The 18,877-nt window shown below is 49.3% G+C and overlaps 1 protein-coding gene across 1 annotated transcript in view; it reads left to right on the top strand.

Moving 5' to 3' along the window:
* The window catches only part of LOC128724117 (kinesin-like protein CG14535), a 78,967-nt gene extending 66,280 nt beyond the window's left edge, over positions 1–12,687 (top strand). The window contains exons 8-13 of the mRNA XM_053817882.1: positions 8,629–8,823; positions 8,911–9,131; positions 9,209–9,584; positions 9,649–10,948; positions 11,030–11,137; positions 11,892–12,687. Of these exons, the coding sequence (XP_053673857.1) occupies positions 8,629–8,823; positions 8,911–9,131; positions 9,209–9,584; positions 9,649–10,948; positions 11,030–11,137; positions 11,892–12,687 (2,996 nt within the window). The remainder of the gene's footprint in view (positions 1–8,628; positions 8,824–8,910; positions 9,132–9,208; positions 9,585–9,648; positions 10,949–11,029; positions 11,138–11,891) is intronic.
* The last annotated feature ends 6,190 nt before the right edge of the window (positions 12,688–18,877 follow it).

Genomic DNA, 18,877 nt, shown 5'->3' with positions numbered 1-18,877 from the left:
CTAATTTATTCATCGATGACTTATGGAGAGGGTGGCCACTGACAGGACTTGTCATAATAAAATCGACTCCCCATTCAGGAGGTCACCGGTCTGGTTCCGGCACGACCAGTTCGTTCTTCCAGCCTGTGTGGGACTGAAATTGCCGTAATCCTCTTATGCACATGTGACCGGTCTACCGATGTCATCGTAAGCCAATCAGGCCAACCTGGAGAGGTGGGCAAATTTGCCAACATTCGTCCCCGCACGCTCGCTCAGGGTTTTTAGTGCGATTAAAGCCGTGACACGCCGTGATGAAGTGGACCCCAAACAATACGCGCACGGGAAACGGGAACCGATTTGCGGGCTCGTTTGGCTTTTCGTTTTGGCCACGCGCCCAATCCCTTCTATTTGCTATTTTTTTTTTTGCCAATAACGTATCACATTTCTGTGGCGTGTAAATTTTACATTTGTCTGAAATGTGACACCGGAATGTGGCGTCGAGCGCGCGCGGCGGCTAAACCGTTGACAAATTGGTGCGGCTTGCGTTTCCGGGAACCAGCCATTCCGGCGTTTTGTTTCGGTTTTCGTTTTTTTTACATTTCTGTCGAGACTCCCACTCCAGCAAAACATTCCACTTGGCTACATTGTCCCCTTTGTTGTAACCGGAAACTCCAAACCAACGCTTCGATGGCTTTAGAGAATGAAAGAGAGAGAGTGAGAAGGCCACAAACAGCACTAAAAACAGGACCTTTAGCGGTGGGGTGCGTGTGTGGGCGTACGAAAAATGTGCATTCTGCTGTATGTAGTTAAATTTTACATTTTCGATGTTCCCTGCACCGTAGTTTTCCCAGCATCGTTTGTAAAGCACCGTCGGCAGCTGACGAACCTTTCGGGCGTTGATACGTCACGCGGATCCCTGTCCCCATTTCCCGGGCACGAGATGGACATCAAAAATATGACGATGACACCGATGAACCGGAACACCAGACGCCGGGTGTTTCGTGTTCGCTGAGAAAACTGTCACACCGAAACAACAACCGGTCGATGTCGATGTACTGTCGCTGTTAACGTCCCGTCCTGCATCCTGCGAGTCCTTTCGGTCCAGGACAGGTCCGGTTCGGTTTTTATCTGCACGCGGGCAGTCCCGAACGTACCGAAAAACCGGTGGGTTGATGGGTCCAAAAATCCACCTCACGATCTCTTGGCTCGAGCTGGCAGTAATTGAAGCGGGAAAAAGCGTACACCCGGCCGACAACGGGGGTGCATCGATAAAATGCCACCCCAAACGGTGGTCGGGAGGGGTTTTTTTTCCCCCGGAAGCACAAGCGGGACGAACCAACCACCGACCGCACACCAAAAGCGCCACTCGCTCTGGATTAGTGACAACTGGCTGGGTCGGATCTAGCAGGCCGGGCTAGATAAAAGTGAATTTTCATGTATCCTGTTAATCATATGGTTTTCTCACACCACCTCTGCTCACCACAGTGAGACGTGTGTGTGAGAGAGCGAGAGTGAGAGAGTGAGAATGTGTGCGTCTCGCTCTATCCTGCCGTGTTCTTGTTGCAGCGTGGAGCAACTTTGATTATTCTTTTTGCACCCATCCACCGGGTCGGTTGAGTTTTGACTTTGCGCCATGACCCGGAATCGAAGAACCGGCTTCACCGGTTACTGGCGTGCGGGTTTTTTGTGCCACAAAATTATGATGAGAAATTTCATAAATACTTTAACCCACTCACGTTCGCTTCCTTCGGATGTGTTCCTTGCGTTTGCGTGCCATGAGCGAGCGGCAGCACAAGCTGCAGGATTAGCTGCCCGGGAGTGTGGATGGGAAAAACTAAAACTCCCTCCTTCCTGCTGGCCGATGCTCACACACCCACATAAAGACGCGAGAAAAGCGAGCTGCAAAAGGGGCACCGGAAGGAGAGCGAGAGCAAAAAAAAAATCGCCCCTTTTCGCAATACGCCAGACTGGAGATTAAAAGTTTTTAATTCCAAAGCCATGTTTTCCTTCCCAGCCCAGCAATCGAACTCGTGCGAGGGCGAAGGGAAGAGGAGAGAGGGAAGGGATGCCGGTGCAAAGTTTTGTTATTTTCAATTAGTTTCTTTCACCGAAGACTAAATACTTTAAGCCGGGCGCTTTGGTGCATCGGTTTGCATCAGCTCCGGTGCACGATGGGAGTTTGCAGGTTTGCTCATTAGTGGTGGCGCAATCGGAATACATGATTTAGTTTTCCCACCTTGGCTGGGACTAGGGGAAAATTAAATTTTCTGCTCATTTCTGTTTCCCGACGTCCGCGGCAAGCCTCGCTTTAACCTGTGTTATCGCCGTGCGAGAGGAAAACGAATCGAGGCTCGACGGTGCGATTTATCGGTAGGAATGTTTTTAAATTCCATGCATACCTCATTTCTGGCATCCGATGGTGGGTTAGAGTTTTCATTTCGGGTTTTTTTTATTCGTTTGCTCCCCACAATTTGTTTGCCCTAAAAAAGTTGAATCTCACCCAAAAGCGGAAGGAACGATGCCGACGACATTATTCATCAATTCCCATGGAGCCTTTAGTTGAGTTGCGTACACACACATACACACGCACCAAGCCCGCCAGTGAAAGTGAATAAAAACCAACATTTTATTTCATTACCACACCTTTAGCGCTCCGGTTTCCCTCGGGTTTCCCTCGGGTTCCGGTACTTGGCTGCGAACAATGAGCATTGTGCTGCCAATGATAATCCCTTTCCTATTCATTTATGCATCCTGCCAAGGCCGATCCTTCGAGCCGTAGCCATCAGTCGATTAGCTTTTATGCCCGCGCGCGATTTTTCCCTTTGTCCCCGCGACTGAGCCATTTTCCCTCGAGGGTGCAACGGCACAAACTTTCCAACGTAACGCTAGTAGATTAGTAGCCGCAACCGTTATGGGGGTGCAGGATTGAGAGTTCCGGTCGGGGTAACTGTGCCCCCTCGGGGGCGGTGGTTTGTTTTCTTGTGCGCTTTATTTGCGTCTTCACGTGAAGGAGCTCCCTAAAAAGTGGATCCTTTTCGTCCTTTTGCTCGAGGGGCTCACCGAGGGTCGTTTTCGTTCGAGTTCCGCTGCGCTCGAGACAATTTCATTTGAATGCTAAAAATTTTACTACCCTTTCAACCGCGAATGGAGCCCCTCGGTTGGCGAAATCCTTTTTCGTCCTTTCATATCGCTTTTTTTTGCAGCGCTAAAACATTGTTGGCTAAAATCTAGCGAATGGTGGCCCCGGGGAGAAAAAGGCGGTCAATCATTGCGGCATGATAAACCCACGGTGCGTTTCTTTTGCACCGGAAGCGGCACACCGGAAGGACACGCTTTCCACTCAGCCCTCCAAGACTCGCCCGCATCACGACCTGAACCTGGAGACTGAGTGCAGATAGCGAAAACAGATTAAAACTCCATAAACCATCATCCAACGCTAATGGCTGGGGGGCTGATGAGGTTCGCTCGCATCGAGTGCTTCGGAATATCATTTTTACGGTCGACCACATTTTTTACGACCCGCTCAAGACCGCCATTCCGCGAGTGGAACTGGAGAATGATATCCTTGCTGTTTGTTTTTTTTTTCGCGTGGGAGCTTTCGAGGCCTTTCGAGAAACCACAACTCGCCAGATCACACTCGAATGGTTCGATCGCGTGGCCTTTCACCGTTGATGGATCGCTCGCGGTTTACAACCCACCATCCAGATATTGGACCGTTCAGTTGCTTTCACTTGTGAAAAGTGGTTTTATTGCGCGCCATGGCAATTAAAACGCATATCGGGGACGATTTTTGCAGCACTCAAATCGAATCGTTGCCCGCAGAACTTCCCACACCGCAAGGATACTTGCTCGCGTTTTGTAGAATACTTCGCATTGTGAGTAATTAAATCCCGCTCGAGAAAGCAGTCGCGAACGGTACAGTATAAACGGGAGTCGGTGATTTCGCGTGGAAACGAATTTTGCGCCAGCAAGGTCTTACCACGAACGGTTATTTAATTTAGCCCCGTCCACAAAAGCCCCGTGCACTTAAAGCGAACCCCCAAGTAAACTTCCGCTCGAGTCTACTTGTGTGTGTGTGGGTGTGTGTGTGTGCGTGGTTTAAGCCACTCGTCGGGGGAGGCTGAAACCATGATCCAACAGCCCACAAATTATTCACCCAACCAACACTGCAGCACGCATCCGGTGCCCGGGGAAGCCTCCGGAAAGCCTCCGGACTTGCCCGGTTGGAAAAAGCTCGCGAATGATTAAGAACCCCGACGGTGGGGGTGGGTGGTTTCTAATTCAGCGCCTGGAGGCCACGAGAAATGGGGGTTAGAGCAAAAAAAAAAGGTTGCCAGTGCGGTAAGCCGACGACTTCCGCTCGAGCGCACCGGCACACACGGGATTTAAGCCGGTTTTCCCGTGGCCCACGCAGCGCAGATAATAATAATGAATTCATGAGATAATAAAATATTATTGCAGTTCGCTTGTTTCCGCTTGTTGCCGGAGAGCGTGCGGAAGGTCGTAAAACGAATTGGCTTGGCGTTTCGCGTTTTTCCTAGCTCTCTCTCTTTTTTATTTTCTTTGCGCTTTCCGGTTGATGAGAAATGCGATTTTAATTCACGTGCCACACGAACAGCGTGCGGCTTATCGTGCAGTAGAACCATTTCGTGAATGGTTTTTGTGCAGCGTAAAACACGTCCCATTTGAATCACGACAAAACGCTCACTCTCGTGCTACGAATCAATCGTTTTAGCTGGACATTTGCACCGCTTTCGGGCAAACCTTAAGTCGTAACGTGCTATTGCGTCGGTGCGTCCGATCGCCGCTCTTGATTAGGGTGTGACGCTCCAAACCCGTTGACGTTCCATTTTCCAATGCCGACGGTAAATGAGTGAGGGGAGAAGAAAACAAAAAGTGACGACAATCCCCGAGTCCTGTTTTATTGCATTCCCACACCGGCTAAGCGACGCTAATTTCTCGACCTGCTCGAACCAATAGCGAAGAATGCGCCCGCAGGTCGGCAGAAGAGCGAGCTAAATATTTGACAATTATTCGCAAACCATTCGTGCTAGCGTGGAACTAGATAATTGACATTCCTGAATCGCGGTTTGCGAAATTCCAATTAAAATCCGCCTCCACCATCGATCCACCGGGAAAAGGGTTGCACCATCGGGGATTTGCAAAATTCCCCCCATTCATTTTTGCAGCACATTCCACTTCTCCCGGAGCGCGCGCGTGTGTGTGGCGATGACGATGACGACGATGATGATGATGGTGGTGCGTTTATCATGACTGCGATGATGATCTCCCGCAAAAAAAGGAAGCATTCACCGAACGGTTGTTCGTTGACACGCAAATAAACGCATGTCGGATGCACAATTTTTGTCCACAAATCAACGGCACACGCCCAGTGTGCGGCCTGTTCTTGGCACATAATGCTATCGACTCACGTACGGAGCTCGTCCCGGAATCGTGCCATCGAATCGACCACCCCTGACAGGCGCAGTCAATGTACGAAACCACAGCTCCAAACATCAGCTCCACCGGGATTAGCTCGTACGCATTTAGTTCATCTGATGGGCCACCGTCGGCGTGTGCAAATTAATTGTTTAATAATTCACTAATAGCATCAACATTTATCATTTCCACGTTGGTTAGCTTCGACGCTGCCGTGGCAACGAGGGGGCCACGCGTTGAGGTTCACGGGATGGAATAGTCATGTCACGAAAAATTTCCAAGCTCTTCCCTCGAGCTGGCTTTTACAGTTTGCGAATCCCGGTTGTGTTGGCGTTTCGAAAATGTGCATTTTCCACCCACACCGTGGTCGAGGGCAGAACATCATTTTATCAACCTTCAGCCGTGGCCCAACAAGCGAGTGGCTGGTCCTGTCGCGGTACCGAACCGTAAATAAAGCCTCTTGACGGGTCGCAGTCCGGTCACACCCACCCAAACCAACGATAATGGTGGCAATCAGGACGCTCGAGCAATTATGGTATTTATTTGATTTCATTACTGTTGACATCGGTTTTTCCGGCAGCATCCGCCAGTGGCCATTTCACTGCCAAACTCGAGCGCTCGAGAAGAGCTGGCGGATGAAATCAACCGCGAAAACCGGCCGGAACATGATCCCCAGCTTCCAGTGCCGGGGGTTGGTCGTCGGAAAAGTGTTCCAACCAATGTTTGCCCATTTTCCCTCCCACATCGATGTCTCGAGTGCTCGACCAAATCGGCTGTCGGTGTGATACATTTTCCGGACGCTGCAAAGTGCACCAAATTCCAACAACCAAAACGCTAAGCCGGTTCTTTTGTGATTGTCTGGGTGTGTGTGGGTGTGTGTGTGCGCGGAAAAATACCGATAATTTGAATTTTCGCATTCCTCCTCCGAGGAACGCCACAAAGCAAGGGCCACGTTCATTACGATAATGATTCGCCCATTATCAGCGCACCTGACACTTGCCAGATCACTCCCGTCCAACTCTCGTCTCGACGGACGGTCGCGATGGCATTTCAAATTGGCCTCCGTCCAACGTCTCGCGCACGAAAGAGTGGAAATTTATGCCACGATTTGGTGGATTTTCCCCCGCGCCATATTTTCCACCGAGCACCGAATCGGCGACAAAACGCGCCAAACCCGAACGGCGAGAATCAACGCGAGAGTGAATGAAGATTTATGTCTTTCTGATTTGCTAATGGGCTGATCGAATGCCAAACGACGAAATCACCCACCACGGACGGGGCGGGTCAATCGAGTCAATCGAGCTGGGTGCAATTTTTTCTTCATCGCACACACTTTCGGAAAAGCACTTTTAGCAATGGTGGCGAATTTTCGCTTCCCTTTCCGATTGATTGGATTTTAACAGCCCCAAACCCTAGGTGGGACATTGTGCGACAAAAACGATTGCATTCCAACGCAGCAACGGGTTAATTTACCATTATCAGATCAAATGTTGCAGCTGTGTGCGTCTTTGTGCCTTTTCGATGTGCAATAACTTCGCCAGAACCATACTGAACCGAGCGGAGAGTTTCATTTGACAAAGCCCCCATCAGTTCGTCCATCTCGTTTGGCTTCCATCGGTCCGGTTGAAACATCATATGCGATGGAAATTGAACGTAGCTAAAGTCGTCATCCTTGGATCCTTCTCCGTACCATCATCATCATCATCATCATCATCATCATCATCATCAATCAAACAAACAAACAAACAACTCAATCTGCCCGATACGTCGATCCCCTTTCGGGTGGATGTCGCAAGAAACTGAGCTTCCCAAACCAACACACACACGTTCTTCGTTGTCCGGGAAAATCTGGAACGGATTTTGGACGTGTCCGTCCATCCGTCCGTAGCGCGGCGCCTCATGGTTCGCCTTTCAATCAAATCATTTATAAATGTCCAGTTGTGTTGCAGCAAAAACCGGAGCCGGAAACGCGAGTTTTCGAAGCGAACGAGCGAACAAAAATAACTCCCATCGTCGAGACATTCCGGTTCCGGGTGTATCCGTTTTCGTTTTTTTTTTTCCCACCCACCACCTACACCGAGTCCTAGTGTCAGCTGGAACGATTCACCCATTGACCGGGCTGGGGTTTTTGGACAGGATGAGGAACACAGGCGCACGAACCCCTCGTTAGAACCCTCATAATCGTCAAACGATTTACTCGCTTCGTCCATCGTTTCCCTGGTCGGAAAAAGAAGGCGAGCATCCTTTTTTTTTTGCCTCCACCCACCATCCTGGGACGGGCGACAGATTTGAGCGAAACTTTAACGAACTCCGCGCCGCTCTGTGTGTGTGTGTGTAATTCCAGGGTCGTGCCAAACGGAAAGGGTCGTGTAATTGCCGAGGAGTATCGCCGTAATTCATCTACGCCCAAGTTGGACGCCTTTCTAAGGCGTGTGTTCCAGTTTCCCTGGTGGAGAAAAAAACATTTCGCTCACCTGCCACCTTTCGGAAGCGAATCCGGTCACGTGGAACATCGGGTGAAAGGAAAATCGATCCTCCAGCCTTCCTGGCCAGGACGAACCGGTGAAAGGAAAAACAAAATAACCACGCCACGCCGGGGCAGGTTTTTCCCTGTTCCCGGATTGGGGATAGTGGGCACGAAATTGATGACATAAAAAAAGGGTGCACATCCCACCCATAGAAGGCGTGGGTGTGTGTGGGTGTGCTTGGAATTTTGATAAGGTTCATTTAAGGGACGAACAGAAGTGGCCGAGACACAGCTTTTCCAGACGCACCCCGAGACAAATGTCTCCCACGTGATGTTGCCAAATCGAAGGACGCGTGCGAGAGAGAAAGAGATGAAATAGAAAAAAATCAGAAGAATGGGCTTTCTATTTTTTTTTTTTTTGGCCAATCACACATGTGCCACAATCGATAAACCGTTCCCGGCAAACAAAAAAAAGGGATCGCACAGGAAATTCGCTCCCGAAACAGCGAGCCGCATATGCAATCACTCGCCCGGTGGACGGAGAAATGGGCCCAGAATGGAAAACAAGTTTCAATTCCGTCATAAATCGATTACGATAAAGTTGAAATCGTTTATCAAAGCGAAAAGGAAGGAAAGAGAGAAAGGAAAAAAAAACAATTCATCCTTAAAACGGGTCGCTTCTGTTTTTGTTTGTATTTTTGTGCTTAAATTTTTGTTCCTTTTCTTTGTCTTTCGCTTCGCAGAATCCGACGATTCGCCCGGGATGTACCTCCGGGGGGACTTTCTCAGTCGGCCAACGGAACTGCGGGCACCAACGGCTGAACGAGCGGCCCTTTTTCTCGACCTTGCTCTATCAGGACGATCGCAGTGTAACTTCGAACCCGCGCTTATCTACACGCTGCATGTCTACCAGTACAGTCTGTCCGGGAAACGTGGTGGTAAGTGTCTTTGAGATAAGTGAACGATCGAGCGAGAAGGAGAGCGTTGAATGGCGCATCGATTTTTTTCTCTCACTTTATCCCCAGTCGAAGGTGGAAGGAGTCGATTGCATCTGATCGATCTCGGAGGCTGTGCCAATCGAAACGGAGGTCTACCACTGTCCGGCATCGGGAATGTCCTGCTGGCGATCCTGAGCGGACAAAAGCATCCACCCAATCGGGACCATCCACTGACGCCTCTTCTAAGGGACTGTCTCGCGCCAATCACCTGTCACGTCGCTGTGGTGGCCCACGTCGCACACACGCAGGTACAGGTTCATCCGTCTTTGATCATCATCCAGAAGATCTTTTTTTCGAACTCCTGTTTTTTCCTGTACTCACACAGACACACACAGACACACTGACGACGATCCAGCTGGCGTCAAGGATCCACAGGATGCGACGACGGCTGAGACCTCGGAACCATCTGCTGGGAGACAAAGCCCTTAATGCCGGTTCCAGCGGGCATCAGTCGGGTGGATCATCCGAGGGTCCCGATCCGTCCAGTTCGGACTTCTCGCAGGACACCGTCATCTACATGGGCCCGTGTGATGACCCCACGGACGGTGAACATCCACCGGTGTACCTGCCGAGCCTGAACTCGGGTGACAACCGGTGTGCGATGAACAAGGCACTAAAAGGCTCGGCAGCAGAGAAAGGACCTTCGGCACTTGCGACACCTTCTCCTAAGAAGAAGGCAACGGCGTCAAACACCTCCAAGGGTAAGTACGATGGCGCGTTGTCTGCTCAAGAACCTGTCCTGTGAACATTTGTGTCCTCTCGCAGCTCAAACGACGACTGCTCCAACGATGTCTGCGACATCAGTGGGTGTTGGACGAACGGACAGCTTGAAGCGAAGCCAACAGCACTCGTACGCACATCAGCAGAGTTCCACCGGAGGTCCCGAGTTGGTCTCCAACGCCATCCAGATCGCGTCCCAACACGCCTCGCCCAAAGTGATAGCGGGCGCCTTCCGACACGCGGCCGGCGTCAGCAAGGGCTCAAACATCCCCACACCGAAGGGTTCGCCTATGAGGCGACCAGTCACCACAGGACCTCCAGGAGTTGCCGCAGGATCTTCCTCGGCGGGTGCTCGCGAAAGTCCCGTCCGACAGATCAGCGAAGAGAAGTGGATCGATGGGCCGAGGGTTTCCAAATCGAAGGTCCACGAAGCGCGCCACCTGCTGCGTGAGATCAACCACGTGAAGAAGTGCGAAACTTGGGTGGATGGTCCGCGAACACAAGCCGGTCAGCCACAGATGAGTGCGGCTGTGGCCGCAAACGCCGCCGTTGGGTATGGTTTCATGGACACGCACAAAAAGAACATGATCCGCCAGTGGGTTGAGAACCAATCCATCCAGCTGTTGCAGCAATCGCTGTCGGCGAATAGTTCACCGATGCACACGAAACATCACGCCACCTATAGCCTGCCAAAGTTCAAACCGAGCCGATCGGATGAGGATGGATTTCTGACGCTCGAGCTTGATCGCACCGGCGATGAACAGCAGCTAGTGAATCCGATCGCAATGCGTGGCTTCACTGCGGCTACGTCTGTGGCTGCCAACAGCTCCGAGAGTCACGTACGGACGGGTTTGAAGCAAACGTACAGTCTCGATGCTGAACCGAATCCCTCAGTGCCAACGTCACATGCCTCAGCACATGCCCAGCAACATCGGCAGAGTCCACCGTTGTACGCTTCCGTCAGTGCTGCAGCAAAAATGGCGGCTGCAGCAGCTTCAGCAGCGGCCTCCGTGAGCTCTCACCACGACAATCACTCGGAGCGATCGCGAGCGGCATCTCTGGCCAGTGATAGGGCGTCACACACGCACCAACAGCAGACGGACGCGATCACGCAGGAAGAAGAGGATCAGGATAGTGGACCCTCGGAAGTGCCACCGGCGTTACCACTGATGGATCCGCTTGGATCGCGCGAGATCTCCCACGAAAGCATCCACATGCTGTGTTCGAGACACGCGTCCCGAGACGACGCGATGAGTGTGCACAGCCACAATAGCCACAACATCGGTATGATGGATTGCGGACTGCAGGTGACGGAGGACGAGATCGCAAAGACCATGAAAGCAGGGTAAGTGTTAAGGGTTGCTAGTCGGAAGCTAATCTGATGATCGTGTAACGTCTTACGTTTGCTTTGTTTCGTCGTTCGCAGGGAACCACATCCACTGAGTGCGCTAAGTCACGGCGAGTTGTCCATCGTGTCGAGCTTCAATGTCGGTGGGGACGTCTTTAGTGATTGTGTTATCGGCGAAAACATGAGGTGAGTGATCGGTCGATCTCAAACGTGTGTCAGGGACCTTACGAAGATGTATGGGAGATGCTCTTTGTTTCCTTTGTTTTGGACAATACACCAAGAACTGACAGAACTGTCAAATGTAGTAATAAGAGTTAGCGATCAACGTTAATTTTCACGTCCCTTAGTCGATCGTATGCCAAAGAGATCATTCTTATGCTGTTTACGATCTTTGTAACAATCCTTAAAAAACTAGGTGCTTAAATATTTGTACCATATGCACCGTTATTTTACCTTTCAAAAAACAACACCTTGTATGTTCTCAGGATATGTGATATTTTTGGTTACGAATACTCTTTTCACATACACTCATTTGGAAGATAGCTTTTTGAGCATATAGACTCTATTCTGGTTCAGTTTCACAAGTGAACAGAAAACTATAGCCTGAATGTTGATTCATGACAGCAAACCGGTATAGAGCAAGAATCCTCCATCCAAAATAATATGGTTTTCAGTCGGTCTCCTTGGAATAGTAGTTAGTAAAGCTATACTATCTCATATAAGTTGACGATTGAGGATTGCACTCAGAAACGTCAGAACCAAACTGAACTTGTACCTAACCACACATATGACTAATAGAGCAACTGGAACCAACAGATGTATATGTTGTAGTACAGCTGGTTCGAAGCTGGATCCGAATATGATATTAAACTCTGCTAACATGGGAATTGGGAACTTCTTGCCCTGATTCTACACGCTTTTTCTCCACATCCTTCTCCAGGAGCCAGTTTGATCAGCTAGCACGACTTCGCGAGATCTTCACGTCCCAGCTAGCGATGGCCGAAGTGACACCTTCCTTCCGACTCGGAGACACCAGTAGCGTGTACAGTGAACCAGCCTATCGCTTCAATGCCGGCCCGGGAAGTGTCTGCAGCGAACCAGCCTACCGTCCTCCGAGTCCGCGATGTCGTGACTGTCGCCAATCGATGGCCATGTCACGTACTCCAAGCCAAAGCTCTCTACCCAGTCTGACGGGGATTGTGGCGATCGCAGGCATGGAACAATACGCCTCTCTACGCCATCCAGATGGGGCTTCAGACCCTAACCTGCCCAAAATGGAACGAACGACGGATGAACTGCTGGAACCAGACGAATCTCTACCACACGCGCACATCCGTGAAAACCCTCTAGCGGAGCTGATGTGCGATGAGGACGACACACAACTCAAAGGTGGACCTACAGCCACTCTGTTGCCACCTTCGAATCTACCCAGCTTGCCACTGTTGCCTCTCTCGACGCCAGAAGCATACGACAGCGGACATGATTCAACTCCGCGCACGTCCAAACACTCTGGCATCTCGAGACGTGCCGAAAGTGGCTACCACAGTGTCGGAACTGTCCGCGATAGTGACGAGTCGAGCTTTGGATCTGCGGCATCTCGAGCGCACCAGAAATCGGTGCCTGGGGCTGGTGGAAAAAAGCGTCACCGACCCGACAACAAGTCACTCTGCCACTGGCTGCGGAATCCGTTCAACTGCACCTACCCGGACACGGAGGGCGAGATCAGTGACTTCTAGGCCACGGCGCCATTTTCGGTTGCTTTAGCTAATTTTATCATTTCCCGCGACGTCACGCCAAGTTCTCGTCTCATACGCAAGCGTGACGTCTGCTTTCCGGGACCGCCTAATGCTGACAATAAGAAGAATCTCGACCAGGTATCGCTTAAGTCCTTCGTTCGAACGCTCCGTGAGATGTTGCTGGTGTCAGTCCACGCTTCTTGTGGCTCTTTTTCTGGCCATCTCGCAGTAACGACACGACGTGCATGTTAGCCGCTCTACTTTAGCTTTGCGCAGGACTTCCCAAAAGGATCTCGAATCTCTCGATCATTCTTTCTCGCTGTTTCTCTGATTCTTTTCACGCTCGTCTGTCTCGCTATCTCTAAGGCTACCTAGCATCTTACTGTATCTACATCTCGCAGCTGTTATTCCGCGCTTTATTTGTTGTTGGACATGCATGATGCTGCTTGAATTGTTATCGTTTTAAAGTTATCAGCAAAACACGAGCTCTCGACACTTTACCACACGTGAATGTGCAGCTTCCCAGTGGGCTTTAACGCTCGTTGCTCCTAAATCCCGATGAAATGTGGCTGCAACCGCACGCAACGTGTATCGGAAAAAAGCCCATTTATGTATGCTGCTCTTACACACTCTCACATCGGTTGGGGTGGGTGCTATTTAAATCGCATTCGTAGCGGTTGCAATTTTCCTATTGCGGTGGGGATTCGGAGTGGATAAAGTGGCACCTCCATTCGCCGTTTTGCCTTCATCGAGCTAATTGTGGTGCAAATTAGGCCGCGTGTGGTTCCCAACCCCATGCAATCAAAGCCGATTTGTGCGATAATTATCCCTCCGAGGATCGGCAATCGATAATGCTGGGGTTGGTTTTTTTTTTATTGCTATCCGAACCCACACCGCTGATGTGTTACACATGGGAAAGGACCTCCCGAACAACAACAACAACAGCAACAAAAAACAGCATATCCCCATCGATGGTAAAAACGTTTGCGTAATTTGTTACGAGCGCGAGCGAGGAAAGAGCAGCGTCGGGTTTAACCGAGGGCAAAACGTTTAACATAATGCTCTTTGTTCGCGAAGCGATCGAAACAATTGCGTCGATTTGTGGTGCGATAATCACCCAACTGGGAGGATGTTCGGTGGTTTGCACCCACTTATGTTCGCGCGATCTTAAGTAGCGAAATAAAACAAACAAACGCATAAATAAATTTTGAGCATGAAAGAAAGCGACATAGGGAGAGAGAGAAAGAGAAAGAGAGAATCAGAGTGACAGTGACAGAAGCTCTAAATGACACAAACGCCCCATTTTATTGGTAACTATAGCAACGCGAGCTAGAAAAAGCCGTGCCCCCAGGAAAAAGCACACAGCAAAGGTCGCATCAAACAGCGCGTTACGACGAAAAGGGAGACGCATTTAACGCCCTGTCGCCATGAATTATACAGGAGAGCAAGAATTTTTGTCCGGTTCAGAATACAGGTACACAGTTTTAGAACACTTTTACAGGCGCCCCGTGGCCGATGGTGGATAGTGGAAGATATTGCCAGGGCCCACATTTGTAGTCATAGCGCGCGCAATCGTTGGGCTGCTTTGATCGAAACCCGCTAGCTATCCAAATGTATGACTGTTCTACGAGCGCAACGTAACCGGACCGTGCACGATATATCAACGATTATAATATATATATATATATATATAAAAATTATATTGTAAACTGTAATTATTGCGGCAGGCTATTGTACGAAAACGTATTGTATAATCTTTTACTATTGCTTTTATGAATACTCGTCAACGGGAGGGGAGAAAGCTCGATCACTCGCTGCGAAGGGAAAAACGGAGAAGAAAAAGAAGAACTACCATCAAGGCGAGAAGTAATCTACAAAATAGAAAATAATTTTATAAAAACAAGATTATGCGCTCGAGTTTGATTGGTTTGGTTGAGAAAATATAACACAACAAACGGTAAGCTGGCGTAAGCTTCTTCCAGAGTGCAACGATCGATCGTTCCAGGAACCTGCACCTGCACGTTGCATCAGAGGGTGAAGATGACGGCTTATCCTGATTGCTCCTTTTTTGTTTTTGGTCCACCTTGGCACGGTGAAAACTCACTGGGAAAACCACCTAGCAAACCTCCCCTAGCAGCTGCGTTCGCCTTTATTTCAAGCCCCATTAACGTCATTAACGATGCACGTGATTTTCCGTTCCACGGTATCTCTTCATCGCCAAAGTTCATCAGCATTGAGCGGTTGGTTTTTTTTTTTGCTTCTGCTTGCTTTCCCTCAAGCACTGTAATTCCATCGATGTCCTGGAAAAGGCAGCCGTAAAAACTTTTCCCTACCTGCCACGCGGTCGTGGGCCACCTATCTTTTCGACTGCCCTTTTTTCCTCCCTATCGGAGTAAAACAAAGCAACTCCTCCCGGGAGCTGCTGGTCGTCGGATCCACCCATCGGCGGCCAACCGTGAAAGGTCGCCTGGCCTCCTGGAGGGGGGAAGGGGGAGAGAAAAACACCCAAAAGGCGGAAACAGGGACGCCCACGGGTAAGATCCGCCCGAGAAAACGCCACAGAAAGAAAAGGGGTTGCACGGGGTTTTATTAACAATTTCATTTCGACAAACATTCCTCAAGACGTTCAAACATTCCACGCGAGAGTGACCCAGATTTGCGGGAAGGGGTGATATTCACCCTCCCACCGCCCACGCAAGAGGGTGAATGCATTCCAGCGAAATAGAAGAAGCCAGAAAGGACCTGCCGGATTCGCAGGTACCTACCCAAGAGAGGTAATGTTGGAGACGTTTGCCTTTTCGAAGGAACCTCCATCGCACGTGGGTGGGAGAGTCGAAAGTACAAATCCAGTGTAATTATGACGGAATTAAAAGTTAAGTCCCTTCGCTTGGCACTCGGCGGGGAAGTTGAGTTTCTTAAAATAACAATTTGTAAAATGGCTCAGCACCTCCCGACTTCCTGCGATTAATTAGCGTTTGCGCTAATGAAACTCGAACGACCCACGACCGCGAGATCTCTTCAGGTGAAGGTCTCACGGTGCTGAAACACGCAAGACTGCTGGAAAAAGGACTTCTGGTTTGGGGAAACGTTTACTTCACTCCACCAAGGAACAACGGGAGCATATTTGTGTACCACAAAACGGGAACTTTACTTGCCATTCGAGTGGCGTGCTCCCCGAAGAGCTATTTGGGAGGTTCACAAAATGGACAACGGTCACCGGGAAAGGAAACTTTTATCCCAACAGCCTGGTTGCTTTATGCCCAAAATAAAACACTCCACCACAAGCGCAATGAGTAATGTAGCACACTTTGGGGCAATTGCAATCGAGTTCGAGAGTTTGACCCCAGAAGTTGAGCTCCAAATGGTCATTTCATGGGTCGGCCTCGTTCTCATGCGAAAATAAACTATCCTGGCGGCCTTTTTCGCTTGGGGCTAACTATCGATGTACGGTGGTGTTGTGCAACAAAACAAAAAATAAAGGACAACACGAACCATCTTTCCAGCATCCCAGAGCTCACTCCACCAAAGAATGCATGTAAATTGTAAAGCTACTCAGGCCAGGAATTATGCTCATGGCCATTCGCCGGGTTGGTTTATCCCTTCCCACCCCGGTCACCTGTTATTACGTTTTATTGTCATCCCCGAAATTGAGCTGCGCCAGGATGCGGCTCCATTCCGGTGTGCTGTATTTGTGTGTTATCTCTATCCGGCCGTGTTATCCTGCAGACTTCCGACCCACGAAACCCCGTCGGGTGCCATCTCCCCGGAGGTGGGATAAAGCTGTAGTAGCATAATGCGAATGCTAATAATCATAATAGTAATGGTTTTATGTGTTTTTTGGCTGAACAAAAATGGAAGCGCCGCCTCTGCTGCAGGGCAGGTCGAAAAAGGGTCGTAGGTACGAGGTCGTTGTTGGGGGATGTCCTGGAACGGGACACAAGCAAGCCAGTTTCGCTAACATGCTAACGTATGTCGGTGCCGGTTGATTAAGGCGAGAAAATTCATGCTTTTCTGGTGCCCTAAAGTGCGCCGATGATGAAGAAAATTCGCCTTCGGGAGACAAAAATCTCCCACCTTTATGAACCCGTACCTTTCGAATGCACGGGAAACACATGAATGCATAAACGTTCTGCAAGTCAATTCCGTTTCGAATGCCACCGCCACCCCAAAAAGGCACTCCAACGTCCCCCGTCGATCGATAATTGGAGCACAGACTCCGTAAAGAAAAAGCCACACGCCAATGGCCAACGCCGAAGCGAAAGCAATTAAAGCTCCCGGCCATCCTCAAATAGGATCTAATTTCGCAAACGCTATTTCACTCGCATTAGTTGTGATCAATGTGGCGAGGATAGTAATTAAGAGAAACTTTCCCATTTTTATGCTCACTTCCGTTCGTCGGGAACGCTGGCTTCCGGTGCTTTCGAGAACACGGACCTCGGAAACTTGAGCATCCACACTTTACCCTTTATATAGCGCTCTCTTTCTTGCCTGTTCTTCGGTTGACGTGGTGTGAGTTTCCCCGTCGACCAAAAGCCTGGCCATGAAAGATAAATGATGGCTCACGATGCCTCCGCGCCAACCCGACGAATCGGACCAATCGAAATCGATGCGATCGATTGCCGGAACTGGGCTGCTTACAAGGACCCATCCGTTCGTCTTCCGGCCGTTGGTTTCTTTGTGTCCGTCCCGTCACGCGGGAGCCATCCATTTGCTGGCGTGTTTGTGAGTCATGTCATCAAGATTGATCTCGATTGAAATTAGATTACCGGAAAGAATGTGATTACGATAATAGGACGACGATTTGGACCAATCTGCTCGCTGCTCGCTGGCAGTGATTGGGTGTGTATTTTGCTCCTCGAGCGAGGCCAAGAGACCATGGAGCAGGTTGAGGGAAAATATTTTTCTTTCGCTGGGAAGGATGTGCGCGATAATGTGCCGAGTGCGGAAGTAGAATGACATGCCAAATGGAGCATCTTTAGCGTTTTTTTTTTTCCACCCAGTGGTGCGTAATTGGTCTTCAAAGGAGTCGGACATTTATTTCAAGCTTCTTTCTCTCAGCGTTTCTCGTCAATCGTAATAAACAACAAAAGATTTCATCTTAACGAAGGTTTTTTTTTTCATGTGAACTTATGTTTAAGCTTATTCTTTACGAACATTTGCTTTGTTTGAAAATATAAACTTATACACAAAAACTATTCTAAGCAAAGGTCATATGTACGACAAAAAAAAATAAAAATGAAAAAAACATCATATCACGTTGAAAACATAATCACCAGGATATATGACGCATAATTGAGAGTCCTTATTCAGATTGCGATTGTAGAATGGTCCTATCGAATAACCTTGTGATAAAACCTCTATTATAAGGAAGAACCACCGTTCTCAGACCTCTAACAAAGTATGAACCTATCACTATTGTGCTATACTGAACAAGAGATCAATACTCTTGAAGCTGTGTCTAATTTCGGTACAGCGATGCAGGCAGCTTAATTTTCACATTAAAAATCTCAATCCAACCGCGAAGAATAGTGACCCTTTTGCTAATCCTTCTATGATTTAAATCTCCAAAATATTCATCTATTAATTCGCCACGTTCTTGCGTGTATATCGAATGTTTTAACCGAAATAGTTGGTATCTGTCAGACTCTACGCACGTAGGTAAACCCTTGGCGTTAGGATTTCATGCACGCCTACTTTGTGCCACGTGCAGCAGTCAAACTACACCTCACAAACAGTTGACAGAGCACCGTCTAATCAAACGATAAAGCCGTTAAAGAACACACTCCCGAGTAAACGATGCCCTTAGTAAACGATCTGTTCCTTCTCCGGCCAGTGGACATCTGTTTACTAACGTGCTACAAAAACCGCCCTCCGAGTCGCAGTAAAAACTCGCTTTCCAATTGCTAAGCTCCACTCCTAACGCCTCCTAAGTATCTCGCCCATTAACGCAACGTTCGACGACAGACAACGTCTGCCCACGGTGCTGGGGACGCTACGTGCCGACGTTCGAAACAATAAAATTAAAATAGATTCCCCCCGGGTTTATCTGTTCGTTTATTTATGCTTTCAGCAAACTATTAAACGGTGCCACTTCCTTCCACGGCTAATCCGTGCGGATTTGCTCCCTTGCGTTCGGTTTCCGTTCACTTTTCGCCACTCGAGATGCTCGAATCCTCGCGCTCGGTCGCAG

The sequence above is a fragment of the Anopheles nili genome, chromosome 3 (assembly GCF_943737925.1).
Source record: "Anopheles nili chromosome 3, idAnoNiliSN_F5_01, whole genome shotgun sequence".
Classification (NCBI taxonomy): domain Eukaryota; kingdom Metazoa; phylum Arthropoda; class Insecta; order Diptera; family Culicidae; genus Anopheles; species Anopheles nili.
This window is presented reverse-complemented; position numbering and strand designations above follow the sequence as displayed.